General features: G+C 44.9%; 1 protein-coding gene across 1 annotated transcript in view; it reads left to right on the top strand.

Moving 5' to 3' along the window:
- Nucleotides 1-12686, top strand: part of UQCC1 (ubiquinol-cytochrome c reductase complex assembly factor 1) — a 46942-nt gene extending 34256 nt beyond the window's left edge. Inside the window, exons 8-10 of the mRNA XM_002186848.5 lie at nucleotides 6840-6917; nucleotides 8290-8403; nucleotides 11435-12686. Of these exons, the coding sequence (XP_002186884.5) occupies nucleotides 6840-6917; nucleotides 8290-8403; nucleotides 11435-11569 (327 nt within the window). The 3' untranslated portion in view covers nucleotides 11570-12686. The remainder of the gene's footprint in view (nucleotides 1-6839; nucleotides 6918-8289; nucleotides 8404-11434) is intronic.
- Nucleotides 12687-19039: the final 6353 nt, after the last annotated feature.

A 19039-nucleotide genomic window follows, 5' to 3' on the forward strand; every position in this document is an offset into this window, starting at 1 on the left:
TTAAATGCATTGCATGAGAAAGCACTTATATTTTAAAATATTATTTGGTCATTTCATTAGATTCGTTTCTACATATTTTTTAATGAGAAACAGTGGACAAAAATTCCTTGTTTATGTGCTTGATATCAGTCATAATTTTGCCTCTCCATCATCTCTTCATCCTTACTTCATCCTGAAAAGTTTTCTAGTCTTTGCTCATATGTGTCATTGTGGTCTTTTCTGTGTGTTTTCTACTACTTTTCCATTTGTTCAGAGATCAAAAGGTACCAATTATGCACACTATTTTATATGCAATACATTACGGATTTATGCAGAATAGGGTTCCTCTTTTGGTTTCTAGTCCTTTCATAATAATTCCTAAAATTTATGTCTCTTTTTCTTCACTATTGAATTGTTCAACTTAATTTTTTTCTCTTAAAGATCCATTTCAAAACTGCAGCTGCCAAATGTGTGCATGTTGTTAAATAGGTTTTATGGATTTTTTTTAAACACCCTACTACAAGTACCTTTATCAGCATTGAATATCACTGGTCATAATTATCTGTGATTTTTATTTCCATTTATTGTATTTTCTACTAATTTGTACTTATCTGTTTCTGCTGAAAGACTTTTCAGAATGGATGCCACCTTTCCTGTCTCTGCAGCCCTGGTAATGTTAGCTGCTTCATTTAGTTTATGTTATGTTCATTTAGTACTTTATGATCCCTGGAATTTTGTTGTTCTTGACTTTTATTAAGTTATCAGAAGCCTTTCTCTATGGGTGGATCATATCACCTGGAATATGATGGACTAGGCGTGTCCAAGGCCAGTATGGACAGGGCTTGGAGCAGCCTTGTCTGATGGAAGGTGTCCCTGTCCATAGCAGGGGCTGGAAATGGATGGGCTTGAAGGTCCCTTCTTCCAACCCAGTCCAGTCTGGGATCATTCTCTGACTCTCAAAATCCTGGGTGTTGTGAGAAGGTGATAGAGCAATGAGTATTCACTGTCTGATCCTGTGGGAGGACTGGGCCAGCAGGTGAAGCCAGCAGGAGGCATTCAGGGGGGACCCACAGGAGGAGATGGATGTCCTCAGGGGTAATGGACCGGGTGGTTCTTGCTGAAGCACATGGTGAGTGCAAAAAGTTCCCTGGACAAACTGCTGGACATAGAGACCTTTTGGAGGTTACTCTCTAAACAAATAGCAAGAGTTGGGAAGTATTCTTAGCTGAAATTTATTGGGTGAATCCTTGGAGGAAGTATATATCAGCTTTTCTAGGGTTTGGCCTTTTCTCAGGGATTCTGGCTGCTGTTGAAGGCAGGATACCCTGGTAGGTGGCTGCTTGGTCTTGTCAGTGTTCCTGGTGTGTGACATTTTCTGACAGTTCCTGACGTTTGTCTCAGTGAGGAGCTGGAGCTTCACAGGAGCTCTCTGAGTGCTCATGGCACATATTTAGCTTAATGATTTATCTACCTTTACTACTCTCTTTTCCAAGTGCTTCTTTCAAACTTGGTTCTGAAATTTCCTTTATCAGTTTACCGGGCTGAGTTCCTGATTCTGGTGTGTTCAGAAGCACATTGGTTAGCCTTTGGCTTTTAGCAGCTAGTTTTTTCAGAGGCATTACAGAAAGTCCCTTGACAACTGCTCACCTTACAGAGAATCAGCACAACTTGACAGAGCTCAGCAATTTGACTTCTTTTCCCTGATCCTTCTCTTGAGAGGTTGTCAGTGAGCTCTGCCAGCCACGTTCTGCAGGGAAGCAGGAATTTGGAATAAGCCATTGAATACAGTTCAGATTGTACTGGGATCTCCTCTGCATCTGTAGCTGTTACTATGGCAGAGCTTCCAAATTAAAAAACTGCAGGATAGGATACCCTCATTTTATGGGTGCAGAAAGGTAGGGGTGAGCATCTGCTTTTGCTGAAAGATGTAGGTAATGTTGTATAACTTGCTTTTCTGTGTCTTTCTTGGAATAAGCTTGCTCTGAGGAGCCTTGATGATTGCACAATTGTTGTGAAGGTAGAGCACACACAACATTTTCCATTAACATGTTGTTTTTATGGATTGAAGATTTTGGCAGGAGCTGGCTCTGCTGCAACCCAACATTTACCTTTTGCCTAGGTTAAAAGAATAATGGAGTAGGTTATCACTGAATATTGAAGAAGGTTTTAAAGATTGTTCTCTGAAATTAATGATTATGGAGGTGTATTACAAAATTACTTTAATTTAAAAAAAATAGAGAATTTATCAGAGGAGTTAATATTTGAAACATAGAGGACTCAAGCTGTGGCTAATTGCAAGCAGTGATCTGCTTTGCAGACAAAGTAGCAGAGCAGTTAATAAAAGGCTCACAAATTGAAGATTGGAAAAATAATTTCTTCAATATCTTTGTAATTTCACAAGTATGTGCCTGAAGGAACTGGCTGTTATGGCCTTTTGCTACAGGAATCTTCCTAATCTTTTTTATTAATTTAGTTTTTTTGATTCTAGCTATAGTCTCAATCATGTCAAAATTGCTGTCCTGCAAGCAGTAGTATAAAAGGGCTGCATTTGCCCATTTAATGTCATGTGTGTTTTAACACAGTATTTTGAGTGAACACTCAAAAAGCCCATATATAACTGTAAGTGCTTATATATTATTTACAAATAACATAAACCATATTACAAGTAATTCTGTCCTATTGCCGCTTGACAGAAGGGGCATAAAAAAGCCTAAATATTTGTGGAGTGGCATTTTTTACCATAAAAGTTTGGTCCTGTATCTCCTTCAGGAACTTCTGCTGATATTCCTGCTCCAGCAGTCAGAAGTGTCAGTGAGAGAGGCTAATGTTTATGGCAGTGGGGCTGCAGAATCCCCAGAGCGGACTCAGCTGTGACAAGATGAGTGTACTCAGACCTGTGGAACTTGTTTTGCACTAGGGATGGATTAATTTTTACTGTATCAACATAAACCACTGCTTTGCTGTTGCAACTTTGACCACTCCAGGAGTGTGCTGCTGGTGTGGTGTGACAGTGCACCTGGGAGAGCCCAGTGCTGGTTTGAAAAGATGACTCTGCTGGCACATCCATCGTGTACAGGTACAGGAGCAAACACATTGTACAGAAGAGGGTATTTATTCTAGCAAGATTGGTACAATGAGAATGAGGGGGTGGAAACCCGAGCCAGAAAATTCAAATATGAAATGAGATACACATGTTTAACTGTGAGGGTGATATGCTTTAGCCAAACACAACTTAGTGAGCTTAGTACGGGGGGAACTCGGTGAAATATAATGGTCTGTGATATGCAGAGGGTCAGGTTCTATGATCTAATCATTTCTTCTGGCTGAAATATCTTCATAAAAAGGTCTAGTTCAAGCATAACTTACAGCCTAAAGAGAGGAATTGCTGCCTGGAATTCAATGACTAGTGCTTGTACAAGGCAGTTAGAAGTGCCCCTTCTGGCTTTATAGTCTATGGAAGGATTAATGTTAAAGTAGCTCAGGGGTGCAACAAATGCTGGCAAAAGCTGAAGCAGAAAGAAACTCCTGTTGCAGTGCAGCCCATGGCCATCCCAGCTGGGGCAGTGCTGGCAGGACACAGGTCTGCAGTGACACTGCCAGGGATCCCCTGTCCTGCTCTGAGGGGATGGGCTGCACCTCGGCCCCTGGGCTGATGGCTCTGAGCAGGCAGAGCACATCAGAGCCCATGGAATTGTTAAGATTGAGAAACACCATTCAGATAACCAGTCACCATCAGTCAGTGTAACACCACCTCCATGTTCACTATTAAACCGTGTCCTCATCTGCCACATCCACATGTGTTTTGAATCAGGGATAGTGACTCCACCACTGCCCTGGGCAGCCTGTGCCAAGGTTTTAAAAGTCTCTTCTGTTGTTTCTTTTCCCTCATATCCAGTCTAAAGCTCTCCTGGCACAACTTGAGGCTGTTCCTCTTGCCCTGTCATTTGTTACCTTCCAGTCTGTGCACAGTGATCCTGCTCTGCACTGTGAGCCAAAGCAAGTGGAGAGGAGGAGATTCCTTTCCAGAGGAAGCTCTTGGTCCTTCACGGGACACTGATATGGACTAATTCTAGAGCAGTATTCACTTTAAATACCATGTCCACGTGTTAGGTCTTTTGCTATGTGTCCAGCAGTACAGGAGAGCACTGTGCTCTTACTTCCCTAGAAATCTTAGAATACAAAACCTTCTGTGAGACTTTGGTGCAAAGTCACCCTCAGCACGTGGCTGTTGGATGATGCACATGAACTCCCTGTGGCTGAAGAGGGTTTCTTCACTGTGACATGGAAAATCCAGCAGCTGCTTGCTGCAGTTGTCCCACAGGCAGAACAGAAAGGCTCCCACAGAAAGGCTCATGGAGCCTTTCAGAGAACAGTTGTGACCTGTAGCAGGGAGTAATGTTAGCTGTACGTTTCCTTGTTTCAGAGGTCTTGTAAAGGTTAGATGTGTACCAAAAATTGGTTCCTTGGGTTTTGAACTAACACAGTCCTGTGTCACTGAGCATATAAATCTGTCCAGTGACAGCTCTGCACTGAGCTGCTCCAAGGAAGGCAAAGGGGCAAAGTCCCAAGAAGAGCTCCAGATGTTACTGATTTTTCCCTTGTTATTAGCAATTACTCACTTGGAATTCTCTAGCAGTTTTTCTTCTTAATAACAAACTGTGGAAGAGTCAGCAGAATCATGACCAACCAGATCCTGAAACTTGCCAGTTGTAAGAACTTGTACAAGCTTTGAAAGAGGAAGCGCATCCAGCAAACACTGCTTTGGATTTGCTCATTTTTCTTGATATATAAAGAAAAATTTTTTCCTTCAGTGTTTGTACTTTACTGATGCCAGTTGTATTCTTCAGAAATATCTGTTTAATATATCTTTAAATATCATTTCATTGCATAAGACACAGCTCCATCCCCAAGCTCAGATTTTATATCTGAAACTGTCTTTTAAGACGTATTTATTGCTGTTTTTGTTTAACTTGCTTATCTCCTTCATCAATGTGTTTCTTGCTAACTTAAAGCTGCTGCTCTTTGGTTTTAGTAGGGAAAGCTGCTTCCCCAGGGATGTATAGTCCAGGACTTGTCTCTGTAATGGGACTGTTTGTTTTCTTTGCCCCTTGCAGTTGCCTGCTGTAACATTTGTAGTATGTGTTAAGTAATCCTTGAGGTAACATTTTTATTATGTCATAAAAAGTGCGTGGCAAATATATAATAACTCATGGAATTTGTTTGTTTAAAATGGAAGGATAATTTATTGAGTGTGTTACATGAGACCTGCTCCCCCTTATTAGAGCTGTAGAAGTGCAGCTTATTTAGAAGTATGTTCTATTGAGAAAAACCACGATCTCTGACATGCATAGAAGGTTTGAGCATGGTTGGGTAGAAATGACATCATAGTTTATGTACTCAATAAAAATTTAATTAAGTCATTACAGAAGTTGCAGTCATCATTTAACCCTCTGATTTCTTATGTTTAGTTCTTTTTTTAAACATTCAGTAATAACCAGTCTCCAAATCTTGATAGTCTATAAAATATCTGCATGAATTTTAATAGTTTATATTAATGGAAAAATATGAGTAACTGACATAAAAGGAATTTTCCTTGTCTTTGCACTATGTGCATTGCTATAAAAATCAACAGATGAAAAAAGACAGGGAAGAGTATATATATAAGAGAACTGGAAATTTGTTCACTTGACAGAAACTAATGCATATTTTGATAGAAAAGCTGTTGTGTAATTGCCAAGGTGAATACTCATAAGGATACTGAGAATTCAGGACAAGGGGTTCCCAGTGTGGTGGGTTTTATAGGCTGGTGTCTCGTGTGTGTAAATCCTGTCTCTGCAAAGTGCGGTGTCACACCTGAGTGTCCTGCTGGTGTGCAGGGCTTATTGGCCTTTTCTTTTGTACTTCTGGAGAATATGAGAGCTGTAGAAAAGAAATGCTTTGTGTCTCTTGGATCCCTCATGGGAGTCAGAACAAAGAAGAAGCTTTACCAAAGTGTAGCTGGGCCCTTGGGAGGGGAACTGCATCACTTTGTTGGCAGAGGTAAGGAGTGGAGGCAAGAGGGGCAGACAGTGTGGGTGAGGGAGATGCACAGGAGGCATTTCAGCCATCCCTCTGCATCCAGCAGTTGGTCCAGTCCCATTTTAAGCTCACATGGGGTCAGTTCTCACACCAATGGGTGGCTTAGGCCAACCCAGCAAATACTTAAGCAATTACTAAATTTAGTTAAAGGTCAGTGTGGAACTTTGACTGAGTCATACTTAGAGCATGGGGGAAGTTGCTGTGTCATCACAGACAAGGAAAGAATTTAAATCATAGTCAAAAACTTATGAGTCTGAGCTGCTAGAGATGCTGGAGAGGCAGAATTCATGTTCTTGCTGGCTGAGAGTCAGTCTGGACAATACAGGAGGAGCAGTGGCAGAGTGGTGTCTCTCTTTAGCAGTCCAGTACTTCCACTGTAGTAGCACATCCATACCTGCAGTCTGTGCTTTGGGGACAAAAACATTAAAAAACATTTGAATTCCTATGGATGAATGAAGGTCTGGAGAGCTGCTCAATAGTTAAGCTACAGAGGGGTCTCCATGCTTTTGGGCTGTGCTGCCACTGCAAGGGCAGCCTTGCTTCACACTCCCCAGCAGTATTTTGTCTCCACTCCTGCAGCTGGTGGCAGAGCTGTTGGCTGGGATGTCATGCCAGTTGTGTGTTGAGTAACACCAACCTCAGCTGTATCAGAATTAATGGAGCTGTGTCACAGGGGGTACAGAGTGACTGACTCCTGCTTGCAGCCAAATCTCAGTCAGGACTGGGGCACTTCTTCTCACCTCTTCCTTAGAGCCTGTACTGATGGTTTTCTGGTTTTTCAGATTAATTCTACGGTTCTAAAAGAAGACTTGAAAAGGATGGTAGAAAATTTCTATGCAGCTCTGTTTGGATACGATGAGGTAAGAAGGCTGTTTTCAGGGAATGTACAACAAATAGACCATCTAATTTCTGAACACAGAATAGTCCAGATGGGTAAAACATTAACTGCCCATTTCTTTGGAGAAATATTACATTAGGGAAGCAGCCTTGAATGAAAGTTCTTAGAAGAAAACTGCACAGAGCATATGGATTCAAGCCATGGGGTGTGGAAGGTAGGGTGTTCTTTCTGCTGCTTCACCATACCTTACTGGCCACCACTAAGTCATTTCCTCCCTCTGAATCCTGCTTTACTCAGCTGTACTTTGAAAGCAAAAAGAGGATTTATACAGTATTTATAGGGAGTCTATGCGAGAATATTTACAGGCAGTACTTAATAAGACAGGGAGGCCAAAGCATCACTCTGCACAAGTGTCTGCAGGACCTTCAAGAGGAAAATACAATTACATTGGTTTTTTTGCTCTTGTGACTGTTACTCTTCAGATGCTCTTATTCACATTGTGATATTATGTTTTACACAGTTATCTGCATTATTAATGTATTGTAACTATAACCTCATAGAGTTGTGGACAGTGTTACACGTGCAAGGTTTAATCTAGTTTTAAGTTTAGCCAGGATGTGTGTGCTTGTGCTTTGTTGACAATCTTTTTGGAAACAAAATGTTTGTTTTAATTAAAGACAAATGTTGACTTTTTTAAAATTTTAACTGAATATTTTAAAGTCTTTTGCCTTTGGTAAATGTGTTAGCAGAAGACGGGAATTATGAGCCTGTGCTGACAACAACACATAATCTAAAAAGTTAATAAAAGTTCAAGAGAATTTGGACAAAAAACATTAATGGATGTGGTTCTTGTATAAACCAGAGCTAATATTTGATTTAACTGGAAAAATCCAGATAGTTCTTGATGAGCAGCATTTCTCTCCCATTTAGAATGAAAAGTGAAAAAACAAAGAAAAATAGCAAACTCCAGACTACAATTCTGCAACATTGGATTAAATATCCTTTAATTTTTCTTTTTAAAGTGTCAGAGGCTTCACACATTCCCATGAGGTGGTGCTGCTTTCTCTGTAAGATCACTATTTTTATGGTAAAGATTTCATAACATAGAAATGCAGTTATCAACTCCGACGTTAGGAATACCCTGACCCAGATTTTTTCCAAATTAACTTGCCAGAAAATTGGTTACAGGCTGTTCTGTAGATTAATTTAAGGCCAGGGCTGTTTTTCCATTCTGGGAAAGAGTGATGTTGCTGCCTTTCCATGTGCAGAGCCCACGGCAGCTGTGGGCTCTGGGACAGGTGCCGTGGCCAGGGGCCAAGTACACAGATGGGGGTGTCTTGTGTTCAGACCTTCTTCACGTGCGGTTTTTAATCCCCCTCTGTCCTTCCCTTTAGGGAATCTTGTGTGATGATCGTGTTCTGGCATCAGCTCTTTGGAGAAACCTTTTTAACAGGAACTGTGATGACCCTCGGCACCTGGAGCTGCTTGTGGAGTACGTGCGCAAACAGGTACAGCCCTGCTCTCCTCAGCCTCTGCTTCAAGAGTGCTTGCTTTTATTGCTTGCTTGTGCAGCTCACTTCTCATAAATAAATCTGATTTTAATATTCTGTGATCATTTTTAAGGAAAAAAAAGGAAAAATATGAAACTTGGATGATATTTATTATAGAGTCTAGGAATGTCCTGAGCTGGGAGGGATCCACAGGATCACCCAGGGCAGCTCCCATCCCTGCACAGACCCCCCAACAGCCCCACCCTGGGCACCCCTGGCAGCGCTGTCTCAACGCTCCTGGAGCTCTGGCAGCCTCGGGGCCGTGCCCATCCCCTGGGGAGCCTGGGCAGTGCCAGCACCTCTGGGGAAGAGCCTTGCCCTGAGCTCAGCCTGAGCCTCTCCTGACATAGCTCCAGCCATTCCCTGGCTCCTGTCCCTGGTCACCAGAGAGATCAGATCATTACTGCAGTTTGATGACAAATGGCTGCAGAGAAATTAATAGAATATTGAAAGCAATCTGCTCACCTGGTTCTAGAGTTGTGCTATGGAGTGGTGGCTTGACAAAATGTGCCAGAAACAGGCTGCAACTTGTTGTAGAATTGTTATCCATGTTAGAGAGTTGGGGTTCTCCTCATAGCAAAATAGCATATAGAAAGTCTCTTGGTAACCTTTGAGGAAATGAAACAAACAGATTTGTTTCCCAGAATTATTTCTGATTCTTTCAGTTATTACCTGGAGGAGACAACACTGAATAGTGTTTGTCCTCTCAGCCCCAAGGAGGTTTGTGAACCAGATCGCTACGAAATGTTGGTGGAATAAAGTCTGTGTGGGCACCAAAGAAAAGGGGTGAGAGAGGTTATGGAGTAAAAGTGAAGAGTGTTGGACAGGAAATTGAAGACCAGAACTTTCACAGCATCATTCTCTGTAATGTTTCCAATACCATATTCAGGATCAGATAGAGGTATGGAGAGACAGTATTTAAGTGTGTGTCTGAGAAAATGGGAAATAAAGGGCTGAGCTTCCTAAGGGGCTGAGGACACTTTGGGAATGCCAGAGAGTTCTTGGGAGGGACTGGCTTAATTAAATGCTGAGATTGATAATGTTCAATGGTGAAGCTGTAGGAAAGTTTGCTGGGGACAAACAGATATAAAAAGTATGTAATTTGGGATAATTTCTTGCCAGATGGGGAATTTGTTGCACTTCTGGGTATTTAAACAAAGGGTAGGTCAGAAGTAATCAGCAGTTGAATAGGAAAGAGTGATCAGGCAGGAAAACAGGCACACTGGGGAGGAATGAGGTTCTGTGCAGACAAGTGGTGCACTTGAGGAAAACAGTCCCAGCTTTACACAGGTACCAATGAGCTCTGAATTGTTACCACATAGGAATGAGGCCTTGTTATAAAAATGTCAGCTCAGCACTCCATAGTGTTTAAAAAAATGTAAAACAAATCCTCAGAACTACTAGGGAAGAAATAAAAGATAAAATATTGCTGTGGTGCCATTTTACATGTCTGGTACCATTGCGAGCTGGAATAATGTGTCTGGGTGCTGACCACCAGAACAGATAAAACGTTACTGAAGAAGGCTCAGAGAGGAGCACTAAGGGTGACAGTGAAACTGCTCCTTTATTAGCAATGAGTAGAGTCCCTTGCCCAAAAAAGAATGGGAGAAAAATGGGAGACATCTCTGGGAAGTCCTGAAGGCATGTGAAAGGGGAGCAAGGAAGGGCATTCAGGAACACAGGAATGTGGGGACAGAACATTGCCATAGTTGATTGGGATGCTACAATTGCACACGGATTCCAGAGCCACTGGCAAGATTTATGGCAGAAAAGTTTGCCCAGGGCTATTAAATCCACAGCCACTTCAGACTCAAAATCTGTGAATGAACAGATTTTGAGAGGGAGGGAAAAGGAGCAAGGAAAAGAGCACTGTGTGCTGCCTGGGGAGGCTGCTGGTGGTGACTGTCAGGAACAGGACATTGTGCTTAGGTGGCTTTCCAGTGTGACCCTCTGTGGCCATCGGTGCATTCATTCTCCTGTTGAGAAACTCCTTGTCCAATTATTCTTTGTTTTAGTAACATTGTGTACCAGGTTGTCCCCACAGTTTCTTGTGGATCCTGTCTTTAACAGTGGCTATTAGTGGGTGCCAGAGGAGATCATACTGACAGGACAACATGTCTTGTGTCCCTGGTCAGCTCTCCCAGACTTCCTGAGCTAATGGTGGTGGGTTTGTCTTTGACTCATCCTTGAATGAGCTTTTTTTTTTTTTTTTTTTTTTTTTTTTTCTCCCCATTTCCTATATCTAGGGTGACCAGTGGCAGCAAGTTGACCCTCTGCTATATGATGAGAGGGTTTTTTTTTTAAATTTTGCTTACATTACACCTTAAAATTACATTAGATCCCAACTATCTTGCCCAGACAGGTTGTGGATGTCCCATCCCTGGAAGTGTTCCAGACCAAGCTGGACAGGGCTTGGAGCAACCTGGGATAGTGGAAGGTGTCCCTGTCCATGGCAGGGGGTGTGGCTGGATGGGCTTTAAGGTCCCTTCCAACACAAACTTTTCAGGGACTTCTTCTGTTGTGAGGATGAGCGTTCATTGCATGTTCACCTCTTCCAGCTCATGTGCTTTTATGTGCTAAATCCCAGGTGTTCCCTGCTATCAGGCCATTTTTCTGTAGCTGAAGCCTCGATTGTGTGCAGGATGGGAGCTCTCCGTGGGGTTCTGGTCCGGGCACTGTTCCCTGCAGTAACCACCAGGAGGATGAAGTGACTCACGGCAGCTTTGTGGCTCCTCTTTGCCCTGTTGCCAAACCTTCAGAGGAGGCATAAGTGACGCAGGTGACTCCAGAGCATCTGCAGATCCTTATCCTGGCCTTCCCATGACACTTCGCAGTTGGAAGCAATCTTTTCAGGTCCACCTCACACAAATGGCAGAGTAGGCTGAAATCTCCCACTTGTGCTTGCTTTTTGGAAGGACGGGTGTTTGTGTAGCTGCTGAGGGAGCTGCCTGGGCGTGGGGCACGTGGCAGTGACTTGCTGTGCTTGCAGGTGCAGCACCTGGATGCGCTGAGCGGGGAGGACCTGCTGCTCACAGGCGAGGTGAGCTGGCGGCCGCTGGTGGAGAGCAACGCCCGCAGCATCCTCAAGCCCCTGTCCCCCGTTTACAACGACGAAGGACTCTGAGATCCACGTGCCAGAACAGCTTGGAAAGCATGCCTGCAGTGGGACTGGGCTGAGGCTGTGTGGTTGGGAAGAACAGTTTGCTGTTGGAAGGAAAACATTTCATTAGTTTTTCCATCCATGGTGCCTCGGTAGCCTCCTGGGCAGCCATACTCCCAAATCTTCACCTGCAAATAAATGCTCATTGTTTTAAGAACCTCTGTCCTTTTTATGGACCCTTGCTGACAAATGGACAGAGCTGCCTTCTGCCTTTAGGAAACCAGGTATTCACCATGACGTAGAGTTCTCTCAGAAAGACATTTCTGTCCCTTGCCTTGTTTAAAGAGCTGCTACACAGAGACACAGTGGTGTGCTCTGCTCCCTGAATGGTTGTGAATGTGAGTCTAAGCTTTGCATATTTAGATATTAAGTATATATTTTAAATGCCTGATACCAAGATGGAATAGTCCATCTTTGCTTTAGTGGAGTTAAGAATTGCTTTAACGCATTCTGAAGGGTTTTCTGTGAAAATCCCTTTTAGGAACTCTCTGCTTTGTTGCACAAGGATAAGAGTTTGCAAAGAATAATGCACAGTCCTCAGCAATCCTCTGTGACTTTGGCTTTCTTAGGGAGATTAAAGCCCCAGTTGTGGCTGGGCTGGCACTAAAGGCTGCCCCAGAATTTGATGTTCAGTCTGCCTTGCTGATACTTCCACATTCTTTGTAGAATTGTGCTCTAGGAATTCCTTTATGAAAAGAACATCCCTGTCGTGTCCCTGGGACAGGACTGCCATCCTCGTCCCCCAAAGCAGCAGTCAAGGGCGTTTTAGCAAGATCCTTCAACACCAGTGAAAACTTTCTATGGCTGTGCAGGCAAGTGGTGCCAGCACAGTAATTAGGGGAGCAGGAGCTGCACTAATGAGATCAGCAGAGGTGCTCTGTGTGGGTGGATGGTTCACCAGGCTGTTTCCAGGTCAGTGGCAAAAAGAGTTTTCATTTCTCTCCTGTCCAAAATCTGAGTCAACAATAAATGTCAGTGTGGGTTAAATTGCTGTGTGTTTGTTTTCTATGCCACCTGTGCTTGTGATAAGAATAAGCCCTATAAAATCAGGACTTATTCCTAATAAAAGTATTAAGCAAAATTTGTGAATTTAATCCTTAATTTGTGCATTTAATCCTTAATTTGTGACTCCTTAGTCTGGTGAAAGTGAAACTGTGCCTGGTTGTGACTATCCTTCCTTCTCAAGTTGCTTTCTTTGTGAGTGTGTGTGTTGGGGAATATTTGCAATCCCTTCCTCACGTAAAAGGCAGTGGGATGCAGCATGGAAGCTCCCAAACACTGGCTTTTGGGAGTTTTTTTTAATCTTCTTTCAGGGAGCCTTCTGTGTATAAAAAAGTTATTTTGGTTTTTTTTTTTCCAGAATGAGCTTCCTCAGTTTAACTTCCTATAAAATGAGGCATGTAAAGAGCCCCTCTCTCTGTGTGAGGTGTATCCCTTCTCTGTGAAAACATTACAGCCCAAACAACTTGCTCGCAGTTTATTTAAGATGCTTTTGTTGAAAGCTGAGCTAAGCAGAGAAACCTCTTATGTGTGAAGTATTATACAGTGTGTGTGAGATAATAACACTTTGTAATTCATTACAGCTGGCTTGTATTTACATAAAAGAAGGCTGAGCTGTGTAGGAATTTGCTGATTAATTTATTTTTAATGAGAGTGAAGTATACCAAGTACCAAAATAAACTTTACTTTGTGTATCTTACTGCTCCTGAAATAGGTGGAAAAATTAATGGTAGATATTTTGGCTCGAAGCTACATACATTAATTCATATACAAAACAGTTATTTAAACTTTAACCCCTTTCCTGCTGTGTAATTTAAGCCTGAGCTCATGTTCTCCATGCCATGGGAGCACGGGGCTGGGAGCACAGCACCATCCAGCCCAGGGACCGTGCGTGGCTGCGGGGAGGCTGGAGAGCTGCTGGAATTCTTGGGCTGGCTGGCCTGGAGGGGAGAGCACCTTTGTGCTCTGAATGTGGGACAGCATGGGGTCACACTGAACCCTCCCCTGTGTTTATGGGCAGGAGGCTCCACAGGCGATGGTGCCGGGTTGGAGTCATTGGCATCTGCCCTTGCACCTTTTATTAGGATGAGGATAAAGGCCTGTAATCACAGCTCTGGCTGGGCCATGAAATGCCTTCACCCACCCGCTGTCAGGGCTGAGCCAGCAGTGGGGCGTGCTTGGGTGTGTGGGGCCTGGTGAAAAAACAAGGCAGATACTGTCTCTGAATTAAAAGGGTAATTTGTTAGAGAGGTAAAATCCACTGGAGGCTACACAGGACCGGGGAAGACTTTGCTTCCCAGTCATTAGTTACCCAGAGACAGGATCCTACAGTATTAGATTGGATATCAGGAGGAAGTACTTCCCTGTGGGGGTGGGAGGGCCCTGGCACAGGTGCCCAGAGAATCTGTGGCTGCCTCTGGATCCCTGGAAGTGTCCAAGGCCAGGTTGGATGGGGCTTGGAGCAGCCTGGGATAGTGCAAAGTGTCCATTCCCATGGCAGGGGGTGGGATGAGATGAACTTCAAAGTTCCTTCGAACCCAAACCATTCTGGGATATTAATGAGACCCCTGTTGCTCTCAAGAGGTGAAGAAAGGTGACCTGGAAAGCTGCCATTGCCACTATCTTATATAAGACATCTCTCCAGCCAGAAGGAAAGAAAATGCATTCCCAGTAGCAAGATCTGCTCTCTGCAAGTGTTCCAGCAGCAGAGATTGGCAGGTGAGTGATTCCTGTGCATAGCTCTGCTTCAAGGACAGCAGAACAGAGGGGGTTTAACCAAACATTTTAAACCCCATCTTTTCCTATTTCCAAAGTTTTCCAGAGGGAATAATTGAAATACTTATGGACAGTTCTTTGTTTATGCTGTTGGGTTTTTAGAAAGTGGTCTCAGACCATCAGCTTAGAGGCACTTACTGTATTTAAATGAACATATCCATGTACATTTCTTATGGAAGGAGCCACTTTATCATCCAGCCTGATCTCCTGTCTCATATACAGGATTTGGACATCACTTAGGATTCCAAAGGACTTACTCTTACAACTTTTCCAGGTATCTTAAAATGAAGAGACACGAGCCCCTAGGAAGCATTCATGATTTCAGCTGGATCCCAGGTTACTCTCTGTGAGTAGAAGGATCAGCACTGAGCTGTCTTCCTTCTCTTCTGTTTTGCACCATGAGAGAGTGGGAGCATGTTTTGCCTCTCAGGGTCAAACTTGGGAAGTCTTGCTTTAGGCTGGTATTTTTGAGATGTTTCCGAGTTATGGGGAGTCATCTGATACTCTTCAATGCCCACTCTCTATTTTAGGTGGTTAAATGTTTTCCTCTGTCACCTTGGCTGCTGTGCTCACACCACCTTTGGGTGTGAACTGTTTTCTCCTGTATCTTCAAAGTGCTGCAGTGCTGAGAGCATAGGCATTCTTGATGATCTCTGCATTTCCTGTGCTAGCCAGTGTTTAAGTGCAGTTGTCACTTCGCAGATTTGTGCCTCCTGTCCTCACCTTGCACAAGGTGATGTTTTCAGTCATGTCTCTGCCCCACCAAGCCCTAGGTCAGAGCTGCTGCTCCTGACCTGGCAGTCAGAATTAACCACTGTCCTGTCTCCCTGCCTGTGCCTCAGCAAATGTGGGAAGCAGAAACTGGACACTAAGAACAAGAACCAGAGCTGTAAATGAGACTAATGTAGGTGAAGAGTAGCAAAGCTGTGGAGGGGTGAGCATCATCTGGGAGGGGACTGGTTGTGCAAGCTTGGTCTCTGTGAAATGTGCCACTGCCACTGCCTGGCACCACTCTGAGGAGCAGTGGGAGCCATGCCCTGCCCTGTGACCCACTCATATTCTCCACATTCGCCTACTTGTTGGAAAATGGTTTAACCCTGGTGGTTGTCTGCATCCCAGGGATGGGCTGAAGTACTGCTTGAGCATTTGGAGAGGTTTGCTGACCCCCCTCTCCAGGGGTGCTGAATGAGGCATTGAGCTCCAAAGCTGCACTGGGTGCTTCCTTCCAGGAAGAGAAAAGTCCCAGTGTAGGGAATTGTAAGTGTTTAAGTTAATCCATACCTAGAACTGCTGTGTCATCCTACTTCTGCTAAGAGAGCTGTGCCACAAATGCAGTGGTTGTTTCAGGCCCCAGTGTGGGGTTTGGTCATGGCCACAGCCTTGGACATGAGCATTTTTCTTGGGTGATGCTGGTGGCAGCTAATTTGGAATAACAGAATAATAGAATATCCTGACCTGGAAGGGACCCATCATGATCACTGAGTCCAGCTCCTGGCTGTGCACAGGACCCCAAGAATCCCACCCTGTGCCTGAGAGCATTGTCCAGGTTTCCCAGTGGAGACCTCCCTGTATGGGCTCCTCCCCTCCCCATCTGCCTCTTCACATCTACCCTGCTTTGTCTGATCGCTGTTGTCTCCTTCATTAATGAACTCTAATCAAGGCTTCTTTGCTCTTTTCTCTGCAAGAGGCTGTGATGAACCTGTGTCCTGTCCTTCCCACTGACCTGCACTGTGTCCAGCTCTCCCAGGCTGAATGACACCCGTCCCAGCTCTCTGGGTGACAGTGTTACTGTGCCACAGGGAAAAGGATCTCCATCTTTGGGCACATTGTGTCTGCCCAGCCTGGCCCTCAGCATGCTCCATGTTCTCCTGAAGGTCTTAGAAGGCGAGGAGTGGGCAGGAGCTTACATGAGAGCCTGGGAAAGTTGGCAAGGACATAGGAAAGACCCTGAGGCTCAGCGCGAGTGATCAGTGGGCTCTGCTGCTTACACGGTGCCCGGCCCTCCTCTGCCTGCAGAGGGACTGTCACCTGTGGGTGCTGTGGGCTGCCCGGCCTACTGCATCCTGATGGGGCAGTTGCATATTAACAATCCTCTGATCCTTCCCAGACTCACCTGGTGAGGGTTTTTTTTGACCACTGCCCCTTCTCCAGGCACTCAGGGCTGCCCTGTGCATCCTACGTGGGTTCGTCCTGAAGTTGCTGAACATGTTGAGGGAGTACTTGTTTTGCTTACAGTCATTCAACCTGCTGGGCCACTTGCTCTGCTCATTTGTGGGACAGAACAGATGGCTGGGCCTCATCCTTCCACTGGGAATGCAGAGCTTACATGAGAGTGATTCCACCTTCTGCTGTTACTTCTCAGTGGCTGTTCCAGGTGTGATATGCTGGGAGCAGCCAGGGAGTTCAGGTCAAGTGGCAATGGATCTGTGAGGGGGACCTGGGGCAGGTTAGTGGAAACACTCTCAAACACTGCCTTGAATTTTTTAAATCTTTTAGAGAACCTTCTGTGTATAACAAAGGTATTTTGGTTTTGTTGTTTTTTTTTTCCAAGGCAAACTTCCTCAGGTTAACTAGTCATGTAAAAAGCATCAGTAACCAGCAACATCTGCTCTCCTGTTGTTGTCTCGTGCAAGTGTGTTCGTGTGGGAGGACACTCCACAAGCTGCTGAGCCTGGATCCTCTTGGGAGCTGCTGCAGCTCTTCCAGAGGTGAGAGTTCCCTCATGCTCGCTGTAGAAGTGAGGAGTCCTGTACACTCAAAACCTTCATTAATGACTACATCACAATGAGCTGGGCTCCTTCATGCCTCATCCCACCTGCCAGCTCCTGGGCTGTTCCACATCCTGTCAAAACCAGGCATCTTAGGCAGATTTACTCAATGTCCCACATCCTTCCCTGTGCACCCTCTTCCTGCTGGTAGCCAGACTCAGTGATGTTACAACACCCGGTTCTGGATTCCCTTTGGAAGGAGACACAGAAGGGGTGTCTGGAAGTGCTTTTCCCCATGTTCAGTACAGGGCAGCAGCTGAAAGAAGCAGCACACTGTGGTCCTTGTCCTGCCAGCTGTGCATCAGCCCCCTGAGCAGCTCAGGGCTGCACTCAGGGCCAGCACAGCAGCTCCATGGACTCACCTTGGCTTCCCTGCATGGCACAGGGGTGGTAGAGACCTTGGAGCTGCAAGGGGTGGGACAGAACCTCTGTGCTGTGCACACCACTGGGCAGGGGCAGCAGAGGTGGGGGGTCCCTGCCTCTCCTGACATCCTTTGTGGTTGGACCATTTGGCCTGTGGCTGGCAACTGGTGTCCAATGCCCTCCTTCAGCTGTGCAGGTATGAGGCTGCCTCTCCCCTGATTTGAGATTGTCTTAGAAAATTAATTATAAAGATGAAACATGGAATTTATGTGCTGCCACTGTGCTTAGATTCTGTAACACTATGGTTGGGAATCTTGGACAAAAAATGGGGAGATTTGACTTTGCTCTGTGGATTCAGTGCTGACAGAGCTCAGTGCAGGAACTAAAATTGGGACTTTTCTCATCCAGCTGTGGTGTCTGAGTGCATCTGGCAGTGAATGCTGCAGTGGAGCACTGCTGTGCAGTGCCTTCCAGAAATGCTGGTACAGCACTGAGGAGCACCCTGATGCTTCAAGATGGAAGATTGGGTTTCAGTCTCTGGGTTTCAGAGCGGGGAAGAAAGCAAATCTGGCTTCTCATGTTCCCAGGTGAGTGTTTCCAAGATCTATCAGGAAACAGCCTGGCAGGCTGCATCCCATGGGTGCATGAAGAGGAAGAAGCAGGTACATTCTGTGGAGAGCCCAGGCAAGGTGTTTGTGTTTGCTGAGCTCCAAGAACATCTGCAGGATGGAAGAATAAAGAATTGCCTAATGCTTGGCTGAGCTCAGTTATCAGCCAGAGCAGAGCTGCCCAGGGACATTGACTTGGAAGTGGCACTTGGGATGTGTGTTCAGCCAGAGGGAATTTTCCCCTTGTCTGTTGATTGCAGAAGGTGTGTAGACAAGACTTCCAGGTAAGATCCCTGCTTTTAGCTGGCAAAAATGGGCTGATGAGATTCCCACATCCTGTGTTGGCCAATCAGCCTCTGGAGTGCCAGTTAGAGCCCTCTTGCCAGACAGCAGGAACAGGTCACCTCTCATCTAATTTTAGAAGTCTGTGTGGTAAACCTCTGTCACTGACTCGGGCAGCCCGAGCTCCAGCTGTCAGTGGGGGGAGATAAGAGCTTCCCAAGCACATTTCATCCAACCTGTTCCAGGTGTCTGCTGCAGGGTGAGGTAACTGACTCCTGGAAGTCTCTGCCTCTCCCCATCAACCCCGAAGGAGCCCAGCTTGACAGGCTGGACTGGAGATGTTTACATGGTGTGTGCTTTCATGTGCTGAGGACCATGAGAAATTACCAGAGGAGAGCAGATCATTACCAAACAGTGCAAATCCCTTTACAAATCCCCTTTACAGAATCAGCAGCAGAAAATATGTATTTGATTAATTTTTTTTAAAATTCACACTCTTTTCAGCTCTTTAGGAAGGCAAAAAGTAGGATGATGGTACGCTGTTACCACCCTGCAAAGCAGCTCCAGAAAAACACCCACCACATTACAGCTCCTTCCCTTTGTTACTTCCCCAAACTTCCTTACACTGCATTGGCTGT

This window comes from Taeniopygia guttata, chromosome 20, assembly GCF_048771995.1.
Source record: "Taeniopygia guttata chromosome 20, bTaeGut7.mat, whole genome shotgun sequence".
In the NCBI taxonomy this organism is placed as follows: domain Eukaryota; kingdom Metazoa; phylum Chordata; class Aves; order Passeriformes; family Estrildidae; genus Taeniopygia; species Taeniopygia guttata.